General features: G+C 44.4%; 1 protein-coding gene across 7 annotated transcripts in view; it reads right to left on the minus strand.

Moving 5' to 3' along the window:
* The window catches only part of DMXL2 (Dmx like 2), a 103,887-nt gene that overhangs the window by 33,723 nt on the left and 57,923 nt on the right, over window positions 1-12,241 (minus strand). For 4 of the 7 annotated variants that reach the window (XM_083586068.1, XM_083586065.1, XM_083586067.1 and 1 more), the window contains exons 19-27: window positions 11,514-11,624; window positions 10,675-10,844; window positions 9,366-9,463; window positions 8,559-8,724; window positions 7,730-7,994; window positions 4,974-6,043; window positions 3,161-3,352; window positions 1,311-1,387; window positions 149-279 (exon numbers count right to left, since the gene is read on the minus strand). In XM_083586068.1, coding sequence (XP_083442194.1) covers window positions 149-279; window positions 1,311-1,387; window positions 3,161-3,352; window positions 4,974-6,043; window positions 7,730-7,994; window positions 8,559-8,724; window positions 9,366-9,463; window positions 10,675-10,844; window positions 11,514-11,624 — 2,280 coding nt within the window. The remainder of the gene's footprint in view (window positions 1-148; window positions 280-1,310; window positions 1,388-3,160; window positions 3,353-4,973; window positions 6,044-7,729; window positions 7,995-8,558; window positions 8,725-9,365; window positions 9,464-10,674; window positions 10,845-11,513; window positions 11,625-12,241) is intronic. The other 3 variants (XM_083586069.1, XM_083586066.1, XM_083586064.1) reach the window with 1 other exon arrangement.

Below are 12,241 nucleotides of genomic sequence, written 5' to 3' on the forward strand. Positions count from 1 at the left end.
TTATTAATTTGTACCCCGCCCATCTGCCTTGGTTTCCCCAGCCACTCTGGGCGGCTTCCAACAAAGACCAAAAATACACTAAGATGTCGCACATTAAAAACATCCCTGAAAAAACTTCCCTATTGTTAGGGAAGGTGAGTTGTCTTACCAGGCCACTGTGCAGGCAATGAATTTGGTGTAGCATGCTCTTCAATGCTCTCTGTCCTCAGTCTGCGACGGTCACTCAACAGCAGTCCTTGATAAACCATTCCTGTAAACTGATTTGTTTCTGTCTGACTGCTAAAAACAAGTTTGATTTTGTTGTTGTTAATGTGACAAAAAATGGCAATTGAGTTTCAATATCCATTTCAAGATTTTGCACATAAAGGGTGGGCTCCAATTGGCGCATTTGGACTCACTGAATATGATCCTAAGGTAACTTGAGGCAGTTCACCAAAGGAAAGTTTCATGTCTTTTCTGTCTGCATCACTTCCCGTGCAATTTGGCCTCTTTAGAGAGTGAGGGTTGCTGGGAGAGGAAGCAGTCAGCCCCAAACTGGGCATGGATCTAAAGATAAGTTAACTTAAGCAAGCTACTATCCCTTTCCTCCTCCAGCAGCCACCCCCCCCCCAAACTCCCCAGAGCGGGTGGCAGAAGAGACAGAAGGGGGAGGCAAACTTTCCTTCCATGAACTTGCTTAACCTATCTTAGTCACAAAAAGGCTTTTGATTCAGTGGAGTGTCTGCTAACAGAAGGAGAAGGAAGATGGTTTTGGCCAATTACCCCTTCTCCCTGCATACCCCCAGATCAGCTCCAGACAGTGAGGGAACCCTTCAGAAAAGCTGGTAAAGGGACTGCAGGAGAAACAGGAAAAAATAACCTCCCTTCCTCTTTCATTAGTGGACACTTCTTCTGGATCAAAACCCTTTCCATGAGACCCAACCAGGTTTCATCTAAAGATTCCTGTTTACAATTAGGCAGAAAGCTTCTTTATTCTTCTGATCAGTGTCTATGTGATTATTCTCTTCATTACAAAATAAATTGATACCAGGGCTCTTTACTCCACCACACTAGCTGGGAGAAGCAGCCTTTTTAAAAATTCTGATTGCATCCTCATACAATGAGCTTAGTGCCTTAAAACCACTGTCAACATTCAGAACAACCGTCACAAACAAGCAAGATGAGACTATATAAAGCAAGTGACTACACAGTTTATGACTACTCTGGACTACAATTTACAATCTCCCTTTTTAATTTTAGAATTATTAGACTGTCCCTGATCAGAAGCAGAGAGTCCTCATACAACCTACTAAGCACAGAAAAGAGATTACCTGTAGCTGTGGCTGTCACACAAGGCTTGGTAAATAGATGCAGAAAGGGAAGCGGCTAATGAATAGAGGGTATGCACCTAAAAGAGGAAAAATACAGCATTTATTTTACAGGGGTGTAATTAATATATGCTTTTTCAAACTAGCATGGCACTGAACTTTTGGGCAAACTGATTTTGCATGAAAAGCTGCTGTTTTGGAGGTGTGGCTGTGCATGAGAGGCAGAAAGTATCCATGAAAAAAAGGTAAACGCCGTTTCCATGTGCTCTGGCACTCATCACAGTGTCCCGTTGTGCCAGAAGCAGTTTAGTCCTGCTGACCACATGACCCAGAAAGCTGTCTGCAGACAAATGCTATCTCCCTAGGCCTGAAAAACGAGATGAGCGCCGCATCCCATAGTTACCTTTGACTGGACTTAACTGTCCAGGGGTCCTTTACCTTTTTACCCATGAAAAAATAAATATCCACAGTCTTTTAAGCCTTTTGTTGGTTCGGAGTAACTAAAGATGCAACCCTTTCAGCTGGCCAGATCTTGCAAGTAGAACAGAACTGCTGCTCTTATGTGGTTTGTTGCTCTTTAGTATTCAGTCTGAGTCCTGCACAAAGCAAGGTTTTGCTTTGCCATAGGACACATGCAAAGGACGCGGGTGGCGTTGTGGGTTAAACCACAGAGCCTAGCACTTGCCGATCAGAAGGTTGGCGGTTCGAATCCCCGCGACAGGGTGAGCTCCCGTTGCTCGGTCCCTGCTCCTGCCAACCTAGCAGTTCGAAAGCATGTCAAAGTGCAAGTAGATAAATAGGAACCGCTCCGACGGGAAGGTAAACGGTGTTTCCATGTGGTGCTCTGGTTCGCCAGAAGCGGCTTAATCATGCTGGCCATGTGACCCGGAAGCTGTTCGCCGGCTCCCTTGGCCAATAAAGCGAGATGAGTGTCGCAACCCCAGTCAGCCACGACTGGACCTAATGGTCAGGGGTCCCTTTACCTTTACCTAGGACACATGCAAATGTCAGGCAGGTACAGTCCTACTCCATTGAAGCAGAGGGCTTACACCATAAAACCCCTGTGTGTATACAACTCTTTTTTCATTTATTTATTTTTCATTTATATCTTACTTTCCACCAAGGAGCTCAAGGTGGAATACATGGTTCACCTCTCCTCTCCATGGTTTTCTTTCTTTCTTTTCTTTTTTAAAGGACTCCTGGATGGTTAAGTCCAGTCAAAAGTGACTATGGGGTTGTGACGCTCATCTCGCTTTCAGGCCAAGGGAGCTGGTGTTTGTCCATAGACTGTCCATAGACAGTCATGTGGCCAGCAGAACTAAACTGCTTCTGGCGCAACGGAACACCGTGATGGAAACCAGAGGGCACAGAAACGCCATTTAATTTCCTGTCACAGCAGTACCTATTTATCTACTTGCGCTGGTGTGCTTTCGAACTGATAGGTTGGCAGGAGCTGGGACAGAGCAATGGGAGCTCACTCCATCACAGGGATTCAAACCACCGACCTTCTGATTGACAAGCCCAAGAGGCTCAGTGGTTTAGATCACAGCGCCAACCGCGTCCATGTTTAACCTCACAATGACCCTGTGAGGGAGATTAGGCTGAGAGACTGGGACTGGCCCAAAGTCACCCAGCAAATTTCATGGCCAAGCATGGATCCAAACCCTTAGTCCAGCACTCCAACCACACTGGCTCTCAAAAACTAGCTCAATTCTGCTCTGGTTAGGATCCGAACCAAGGCTCCCATGCCCACAATACCACTCTATGACCATGACAAGCTACCCGGATTCTTGCTACAGCATGCATCAAACCATACTCTTCACATTCTAAAAGCTCATTTCCCTGTTTGTTACCTTTACGTCTTCAACATTAGGATGGGGTGGTGTTTTCATCTGCACAATAGTATGAAGGATATCGTGGATGTGGTTATTCAAATACAGCACAGGGTTGGCTATAACCGTTTTTGTTGAAGCAATGCTTGCCGACAGTAACGGTAGTGTGGTGGGTAACGGGAGGGGCGACTGGAGTTGCTTGACTGTCGTTTCCTAGTGGAACAAAAACAAAGCCCAAAAAAGTGTCACATGACTATGAGCATCGCAGCGGTCTGAGATCACACAACAAATGTCCCATCGGTCCCAGCCAGCATAGCCAATGCTCAAGGATGATGGGAGTTGTAGTCCAGCAAATATGTAGAGGACCACAGTTTCTCCCCAGCTTACAGAATATGAATGGAATTGATTGAGAAATGGCATTGCTGTTAAAACTGCAATCAAGGTAGAACCACCAAGAGAAAGGTTTTGTAAAAGGAAAGGAAACTGGCCTTACGTTGGAGACAATGCTATTGGAGATAATGGAGATAGGGGAAGTATTTAGAAGAGGGATAAAGGCAATTTATGAAAATCAAAAAGGGAAACTTATTATAAACAGTGAAATCTGAAATACGCTTCCAATAAGTAAGGGAATGAGACAAGGGTGTCCCCTTTCTCTGCTACTATTTATTATGGTACTAGAAACTTTACTGACAGCTCTTAAGAAATGAATCAGAAATAAAAGGTATAACGTTAGGTAGTAAGTCCTTCAAAGTGAAGGCTTTTGCTGATGACCTAGTCATTCTAACAGAAAACCCAATAGAATGTATTGTTAAAACGTTAGAGAAAATATATAAATTTGGTGAAGATAATTATTTAAAAATGTTATATGGGTGGTATATGACCCCTAGTAAACTGGCAAAAATTTATAAATTGAAATTGAACAAATGCTGGAGGTGCAATATGAGGAGGGAACGATGTTACATATGTGGTGGGGGTGTAACAAAATTAAAAATTTCTGGAACTCTGCCTACGATGAATTGGAAAAAAAATGCTTAAAATCACATTTGAAAAAAACCTAGAGGCCTTCCTCCTGGGAATTATGGATATTAACATCCATGAGGGAAAAAGAAAGTATTTTTATATGCCACAATGGCGGCAAGAATGGTAATAGCAAAGGATTGGAAAGGGGAGAGAGTTCCAACAAAGGAAGAGTGGCTACTCAAATTTTGTGAATATTTAGAGTTAGCAAGAATGACGGAAGTAATTAGAGGCCAACCCACACAAAAAGCCAAAAAAGACTGGCTATGTGTAAGAGATTACATGAAAAAACATTGTTCTCAAACTATATCCTGGTTATGTTTTGACTAAATCTTATAAAGAGTACAACGGAAAGAAAAAGAATTGGGAGAATTGAATGAAATAAAGAATAATGAACACAGTAAGAAAAAGATCTGTAAAAGGAAAGCTGCAGTGAGGTGGTGGGAAGTCACAGGTGGAAAAAGATTTGTATGGGAAGATGTATAATGTGTTAAGTTAAGAATTTATGTTGTAGAAAAATCAAGAATATATGTATATGTACAATTTACAGTGGTACCTTGGGTTACGTACTTAATTTGTTCCGGAGGTCTGTTCTTAACCTGAAACTGTTCTTAACCTGAAGCACCACTTTAGCTAATGGGGCCTCCTGCTGCCGCTGCGCGATTACTGTTCTCATCCTGAAGCAAAGTTCTTAACCTGAGGTACTATTTCCGGGTTAGCGGAGTCTGTAACCTGAAGTGTATGTAACCTGAAACGTCTGTAACCCGAGGTACCACTGTATAGTCAATAAAAAAAGAGAACGGAAACTGGGCCTTACCTGCTGCGATTCTTGCAGCAGAAACTTGAGCTCCATTCTCACAGAGGCGAGACCGCCGCCCTGTGCCCCGTGTAGGCTGCAGTAGCTTAGGAAAACCCTCAGGAGCGCCTGGTTCTTCTGCAGCCACCACTTTCGCCGCTCTGCGTGCTCGCGCTTGGCTTGCAGCCTACGCCGCTCGATCTGGTGCCGCTCGTACGAGCCGATGTCCCCCTTGTCCCCCACTTCTTCTCGGTCAAGGAGGTCCCCGTTTATCTGGGCGCCTGCTTCACCCTCGCCCTTCCCGCGCGCTTCGTGGTTGCAGATGTCATGCAGAGCGGCAATTTCCTTCTCCAGCCAGTTGTAGAGCTGGAAGCGGAGCTTCCCTCCGTCGACTTCGTAGCCGGTGGCCAACGTTCTCAGCTCCGTCATGAGGATTTTGAGGCATGCTCTGAACTTCAGCTGCTCAGCGATCACGTCAACTTCAATGTCGTCGATATAAGCATCATCGCCCGGGCTTCTCCCGGCTTGCTTTGCACTTTCTGGTTCCTGTTTCGAGCCCTTCATTTGCAAACCATCCTCCTCCTCTTCCTGCGAACTGCTTTTGTCTTCCCCCCAGTCCAATTTCAGAGGCTCATCCTCAAATGTTATTGCCGGCTTACTCCAGTCAACGAGGGCTGCGGACTCCATCTGACTCGTCAAATCCGCTGAGCTCTCTCCGGGCTGCGACCAGTCTGCAGCACTGCCTTCGCTCGACGCCTTTGGTTCCAATTTCACACCGTTCTGCGCAGCAGGACTCTCGCCGGCTTCTTCTGTCTTGATGAAGATATTGGATTTGCTGCTTATTTGGGGGAGCTTGGAAAGGACTTCGAGGGCTAGCACGGGACACCCCACTTTAAAATGAGCATTTGCAGTAGTGAAAAACAGCTTTCTCTCAATAAGGTTGATTCTGTCGATCAAGCTTTTCTCAGCTTGCAATCCCAAAGTGGCAAAGGCTCCATCGGGCAGGCAAAAATTTCTTCGGAGGAGCAAGGGGTGAGTGCGAAGGTAGTTGTAGAAACTGAAGACCACAGGATTGCACGATTTGACAATGACTAGAGAAATCAGAGATTAGTGACACATCAGAAATAGTCATAATGGCTATGGTAATTGAAAGCAGCTCTGGAAAGTCTTTGGGGTTAAAGGAGGGGGGATACATACATGTAAATCAGGGGTGACTATCCTGTGGGTTGCATCTGGCACCCCATTTCTTTGCCAACCCCAAGACCTCGTCCTAAATTTGTCATTGAAAAAATTGCAAGTTTTAAAGACTGGTTTGATGATCTCCCCCCTTGAACTATCAGGATGCTGAAAGGATTTTCTTCCCCTTGTCAAAAAATAAATAAATTATTATACTAAAAAAACAAAAACAAAAACCCTTCTTACTGACTGGTCCCATAGGTATTCCACTGTAATGTCAACATGTTTTTGTGCGCCTGCAAATGGCTTTTAAAATGGTTTTAAATTTTAATATTCCGTTTTAAAAAACATGGGTCCCTGCTGTGATTCTTCCGACGCCAAAAAGGTTTTGTGACTCCCCTGCTGTAAACAAATGGAGAAACTGCTTTACAAAATCAGGGCTCATTAGATTGCAAAATGTGACAATGGCCGGAACATCAGAAACGGGAGGTTCAGAATATCGTCTGACAGGCAGAGATCTATAGTCACTCCACAATATTCTGGCCCATTATTTGATTCTTAATTTTTTGTTTCGGAGCTTTGGAGCTATTTATTGGCTTTTCTCTTTCTAATGGTGATTATTATTACTTAGCAATACATTATATATAATTTATTAATTATATTTATATAACCGTGACCACTGCCAATGTTGTAGGGCTGCTGGGGCTTTAATTTTTGTTTGTTTGCTTTGTATTTAGTGCCTGGTTGTTTTACCCGTATTTTTCGCTCCATAAGACGCACCAGACCATAAGACGCACCTAGTTTTTGGAGGAGGAAAACAAGAAAAAAATATTCTGAATCTCAGAAGCCAGAACAACAGGAGGGATCGCTGCACAGCGAAAGCAGCAATCCCTCTTGCTGTTCTGGCTTCTGGGATAACTGTGCAGCCTGCATTCGCTCCATAAGACGCACACACATTTCCCCTTACTTTTTAGGAGGAAAAAAGTGAGTCTTATAGAGCAAAAAATACGGTAATTATTGTTCCTTTCCGTTTGTTCTCTGCAAGTTTCTATTTTATTTGAGTTATATTTTAGCTGCAAGTTGCCTTGAGGGTCTTTTCGGCACAGGGCAATAAAAAAAACCAACCAACCAAGTGCCTTAAATAAGTAATTGAAATGAAGCAACATTCCTTCCAAGACTGAGGCTTTCCTAACAATCTGAAACAGTGGCATTGCGTCCTTTGCCGGTGCCCAGGGTGTGGCGCAGAGGGTGAACATAAAATCCGCTGTGTCGACCCAGCCTTTGTTGCCAACACTGCTGAGCAAGTGTGGGGCACAGAGGGTTCGCAGGGCCACGGTGTACCACTTGTGCGCCTGCGCATGGGGGAGCCGAACTGGCCAACATGGCTCTTGGCAGGTGCATCCACTGAACATTGGCCAGGCAGCCATTCAGTGAGGGTGATGGGGATATAGCGGCAAGGCCAGGCCCAGACAGGTTGGGGAAGGGAGGGGATCCCTGCGGGGGAACGCCTGGTTCGCACCCCGTCCGAATCGTGCACCCGGGACTCGGCCCAGCTGCCCCTCCCCCAGCACGCTACACCCCTGATCTGAAACAGTCTTTACCTGGGTTTTCATCATCTTCCTTTGGTGTTTGTTCCAGTAAAGTGTCGAGTGCTCTAGTGTACTCTTTCATTACCCAGTAGGAAAGACTTCGCAGGAAAGGGTCTGGGTGCAGTTTTGCACAGCTGAATCCACTTCCATCTTTCTCACAGCCCAATATCTTCTCATAAAGGATGGCTGTATAGGTGGAGGAGATCTCAAATTCGGATTCATACAGACGAGCGATAACCATAGCTAGCTGGATGTCTTCCATCTTCTCAAGACACACCTATGGAGAAAATGAACATCAAGGTTCCATAAGTGCACTTTAATTTACAAATATTTCTGTGTTTATTTATTACGCGTAGGGCAGGTTGCAACGAATATAACACCACGTGAAAAACAGTTTAAAACAATTTAGAGTCACAAAAGGAAGATGGGTCCAAGTTTTGAAATGTCAATATAAATGAAAAATTAGTGAAATGTATAAAATGAGTGAAATGTACATACTTGAAAAGTATAAATAAATAAAATTTGGGAGAAGGGAAGAGACTACAGTCATACCTTGGAAGTCGAACGGAATCCATTCTGGAAGCCCGCTCGACTTCCAAAATGTTCAGAAACGAAAACATGGCTTCTGATTGGCTGCAGGAAACCAGAACACTCACTTCTGATTGGCTGTTTGCAAACCAGAACACTCACTTCCAAGGAGTTTGCGGCATTGGGGAGCCAAAACATTCGAAAACTAAGCTGTTCAATAACCAAGGTACGACTGTACTACAGATATATGAATGAACAGAAGAACCTATAAACCACCACAACAAAAGCACCCATGTATTTGGGGCAACAATACCTCAATAGCATCCTTTAGTGACCCAGCCAACAAGAAAAAGGCAGCTGACTGCTCAAAGCGCTGTTTCCCCAGCAAAGCAAAAGCATTTTTCAAAGCTGCTTTGCGCCATCTATCTTCACTGAAATTATGGCTGAAGAACTGTGTCATTTTCTCATCATGCTGAGACCTGTGTTGGAAAACAAAGGGAGATAGATATGTCCATTAGGGCTGCACCTTCTGTGCACATTCACCCAGAGGTAAGGCCTCTCAAACTCAGTGGGACTCACTGCTGAGTCAACATGAAGAAGGATTGCACAGGAAGCAGAGTATCAACTCGAAAAGTGGCACAAGTGCCCGTAATTTTATACAAGCTTATGCCTATATCCTAACTGGGGTTTTTTTCAAGGGAAGGTAAGATAAAGCTAAAGGACCCCTGGACAGTTGTTAAGTCCAGTCAAAGGTGACTATGGGGTTGCGGCGCTCATCTTGCTTTCAGGCCGAGGGAGCCGGCGTTTGTCCAGACAGCTTTCTGGGTCATGTGGCCAGCAGGACTAAACTGCTTCTGGCGCAATGGAACACCATGACGGAAACCAGAGGGCACGGAAATGCCATTTGCCTTCCCACCGCAGTGGTACCTATTTATCTACTTGCACTGGGGTGCTTTCGAACTGCTAGGTTGGCAGGAGCTGGGACAGAGCAACACAAGCTCACTGCATCGTGAGGATTCAAACCGCCGACCTTCTGATCGGCAAGCCCAAGGTGCTTAGTGGTTTAGACCACAGCGCCACCCGTGAGGAAAGAGGGAAAGGCCAGGTTAATGGGACTTACCGAAACAGACCCCACACCACTGCTTTTTTCTTCATCGCGAGGTAAAATAGCGCAGCATCCAAGGCATCGTTGTTCCTCTGAAATGCTGCTTTTGCAACCTGTCATAATTAGGAGAAAAAGAAAAAGTCCACAGGATCACAGAGAGTAAGGGCTGCAAGCAGATTAAACTACACAAATTGCAGGTGATCTGCAGATCTGCCTCTGGCCTTTAACCCAACCAACCTGCCTTCAACTGCTTTCCCTAAGCAGCAAAAGGGCATATTCCCATCTTTGTTTTGCCTTCTTTCCTAGAAGCAAAAAGGTATGGTGCCATCGCTGGTGCCATTACCTCTATCATATCTGCTTTTCTCAAGCTCCTAAATGAAATAGCAAACTAATAAAATGCTTTTGATTTTTGTCAATAATAGTATCCTTCTCTCTCCTGCTCCCCACCCAAAAGCCTTTCTGCAAAAGGAAAGTAGTATATCAGGGTAGGTAGGTAAACAATAATAACTGACTGATTAGCAGGAATATTGATCCTATGCATGCTTTTCTGAATACAGAGATAGTGATTTAAATATAGAAACTGATATAGCTCAGTGTTGGACAAAATAATACCGTAACATGAAACATTTCTAAGCATAATGGATAAGCATTTCTAAGCATACTGGATACACAAACCTATGGTGTGACCATATTCAGAATACCGTGTTGAGTTCTGGTCGCCTCATCCCAAAAAAGCTATTATAAAAGGTTCAGAAAATGGCAACCAAGATATCAAGGGGATGGAAATACACAGCCATTATGACTAGTAGCCACTTAGAGACCCATCCTGCATGAGGGGATGCAGGTGGCGCTGTGGTCTAAACCACTGACCATCTTGGGCTTGCCGATCAGAAGGTTGGCGGTTCGAATCCCCGCGACGGAGTGAGCTCCCGTTGCTCTGCCCCAGCTCCTGCTAACCTAGCAGTTCGAAAGCACACCAGTGGATGTCCATTTTGACGCATTTTTTAAGAGTTCTCTTCCCATTCTCACACACACCCAATAGCTTAATCTACTTCTGCCAAACTACAAGAGCCTTGGGGATGCAATTTTCCCAAGCTCCTATATAAGTGTTGCCATAAGCTTTGCCATTTTGTTTGCCCCTTTCCAGCTCTACGATATCCTTTTTGAGGTCAGGCAACCAAAACGATGCCCAGTACGCCAAGTGAGGCCACACCATAGATCTGTATAACGGCAGGATGAGATGCCTCACCACGATGTAACTTGGAACAAGGCAGGTTCAAAGGCTCATGACCTTCCAGTTATCACCAAGAATGGCTCAAATTACCTTCTCCATGCACCTTCGGAGTGTGTTAATGTTTCTGACCCACCAGCCTATACCCATAGTTCTTAGTTCGGACCACTGGGGGTCTCCTCTTTGAATTGCAGGGATCATGTTGATTAACTCTTCCTCTGCCTCCGAATGAAAAGCCCAGGCAAAGTGGCAGGTAGAAACACCTAAATCATGGCACAGGGAAATCACAGGCACAAGGCAATTACAACATGGTGAATTAGATCAGAAATAAGAGCCTAGGGGGAGGTGGGAGCATGTTTGACTTACTGGATTTAAAGCCACTGGGGACATACATTCATAATTTGTTAAGAATGACGCAAAAAAATCATTTTATGCAAATTTTGGAACAAGTGTGCATTTAGAGCTTTAGAATTCAGAACATTAATTTAAGAAAAACCGAGTGTGGCCACCTCCAATTCCACCAATATAATGAATAAAATTATCATCATAACCCTAGTATATCTTGTCCTTTTCCCTACCCAAGGAGTCCAGGGCAATAAATAAATAAAAAGGTTAAAGCAACACAACTAAAAATAAAATACAAGGTATTAAAAACAATTATAAACATCTAAATACCAATCCCATAGCCTCACTACTAATAATTTCAAAGATCCTCGTATTTTTCAGCCACTAAATACCTTTTAAGCAGCAATATTCCCCCCGCACTTGAATAATAAAGGAGGCACCTCACCACAAACGGGGAGCCATCACTAAGGAGACCCTGCCATGGGTCAATACCCAACGGCTCACACAGTCACTAGATACCCTATTCTTCCCATTGCTTGCTGCTTCTTAGAGTGGGTCGCATCAGGCAGGTCGCACCAAAGAATTACCTTGATGAAGTAGCTGAACGCGATATAAAGGTGGGAGTGATGTCAGAAGGCATGTATGCAAACGCATAGCTAGCAGGTACCGCAGGCCGCATTCATCTAACGTTTCTCTCCCTGTGAAAACGCACCAAACGGTTAAAACACAATACATGTAGGTGTCCGTGTTGCTTAGTTACAACGTTCATATGAGGCCTTTTCAAACAAAAGGTTCTCAAAACAATTTATATATGCAGGGCATAGCAGAATATTCAAATGCACACGACCATAGTGTGACCTTATAACCATTGATAGCTTCACACTTGTCTTTTTAATTATTCCAGATACTTGAAATGTTTTATAATGTGAGGGCAATAAAGGTATTTGATTGACTGATTTGGGGTAGGTTTGCGGGTTGGGCAGAAGGAGATAGGATGTGCCCATGCAATACCCACCTGGTGGAAACTCTAGCTCACATGGCCCTTAAATGTAAGATGATCTCTGCCAACAATTTCTAGACCATCTATGTATTCCAAAATGGAAACCAGAGATGGAGGTTATGCGCTTCTTATTACAGGGGAGAGACCAGGAGCTCACCAAGACAGTAGCTAAGTTCCTCTATTTGATTTTCTGTCGCTGAAGTATGCTACAGGATCCTGCCCTTGCTGGAAACCCACAGAGATGAGGCAGATTGCTTGCCTCTTCTGCCCTTTGGCGGGTGACAGTGCCATTGGGGTGGTGACGAGATCGCACTG

This window comes from Podarcis filfolensis (genome assembly GCF_964270895.1).
Source record: "Podarcis filfolensis genome assembly, chromosome: 14".
Lineage (NCBI taxonomy): Eukaryota > Metazoa > Chordata > Lepidosauria > Squamata > Lacertidae > Podarcis > Podarcis filfolensis.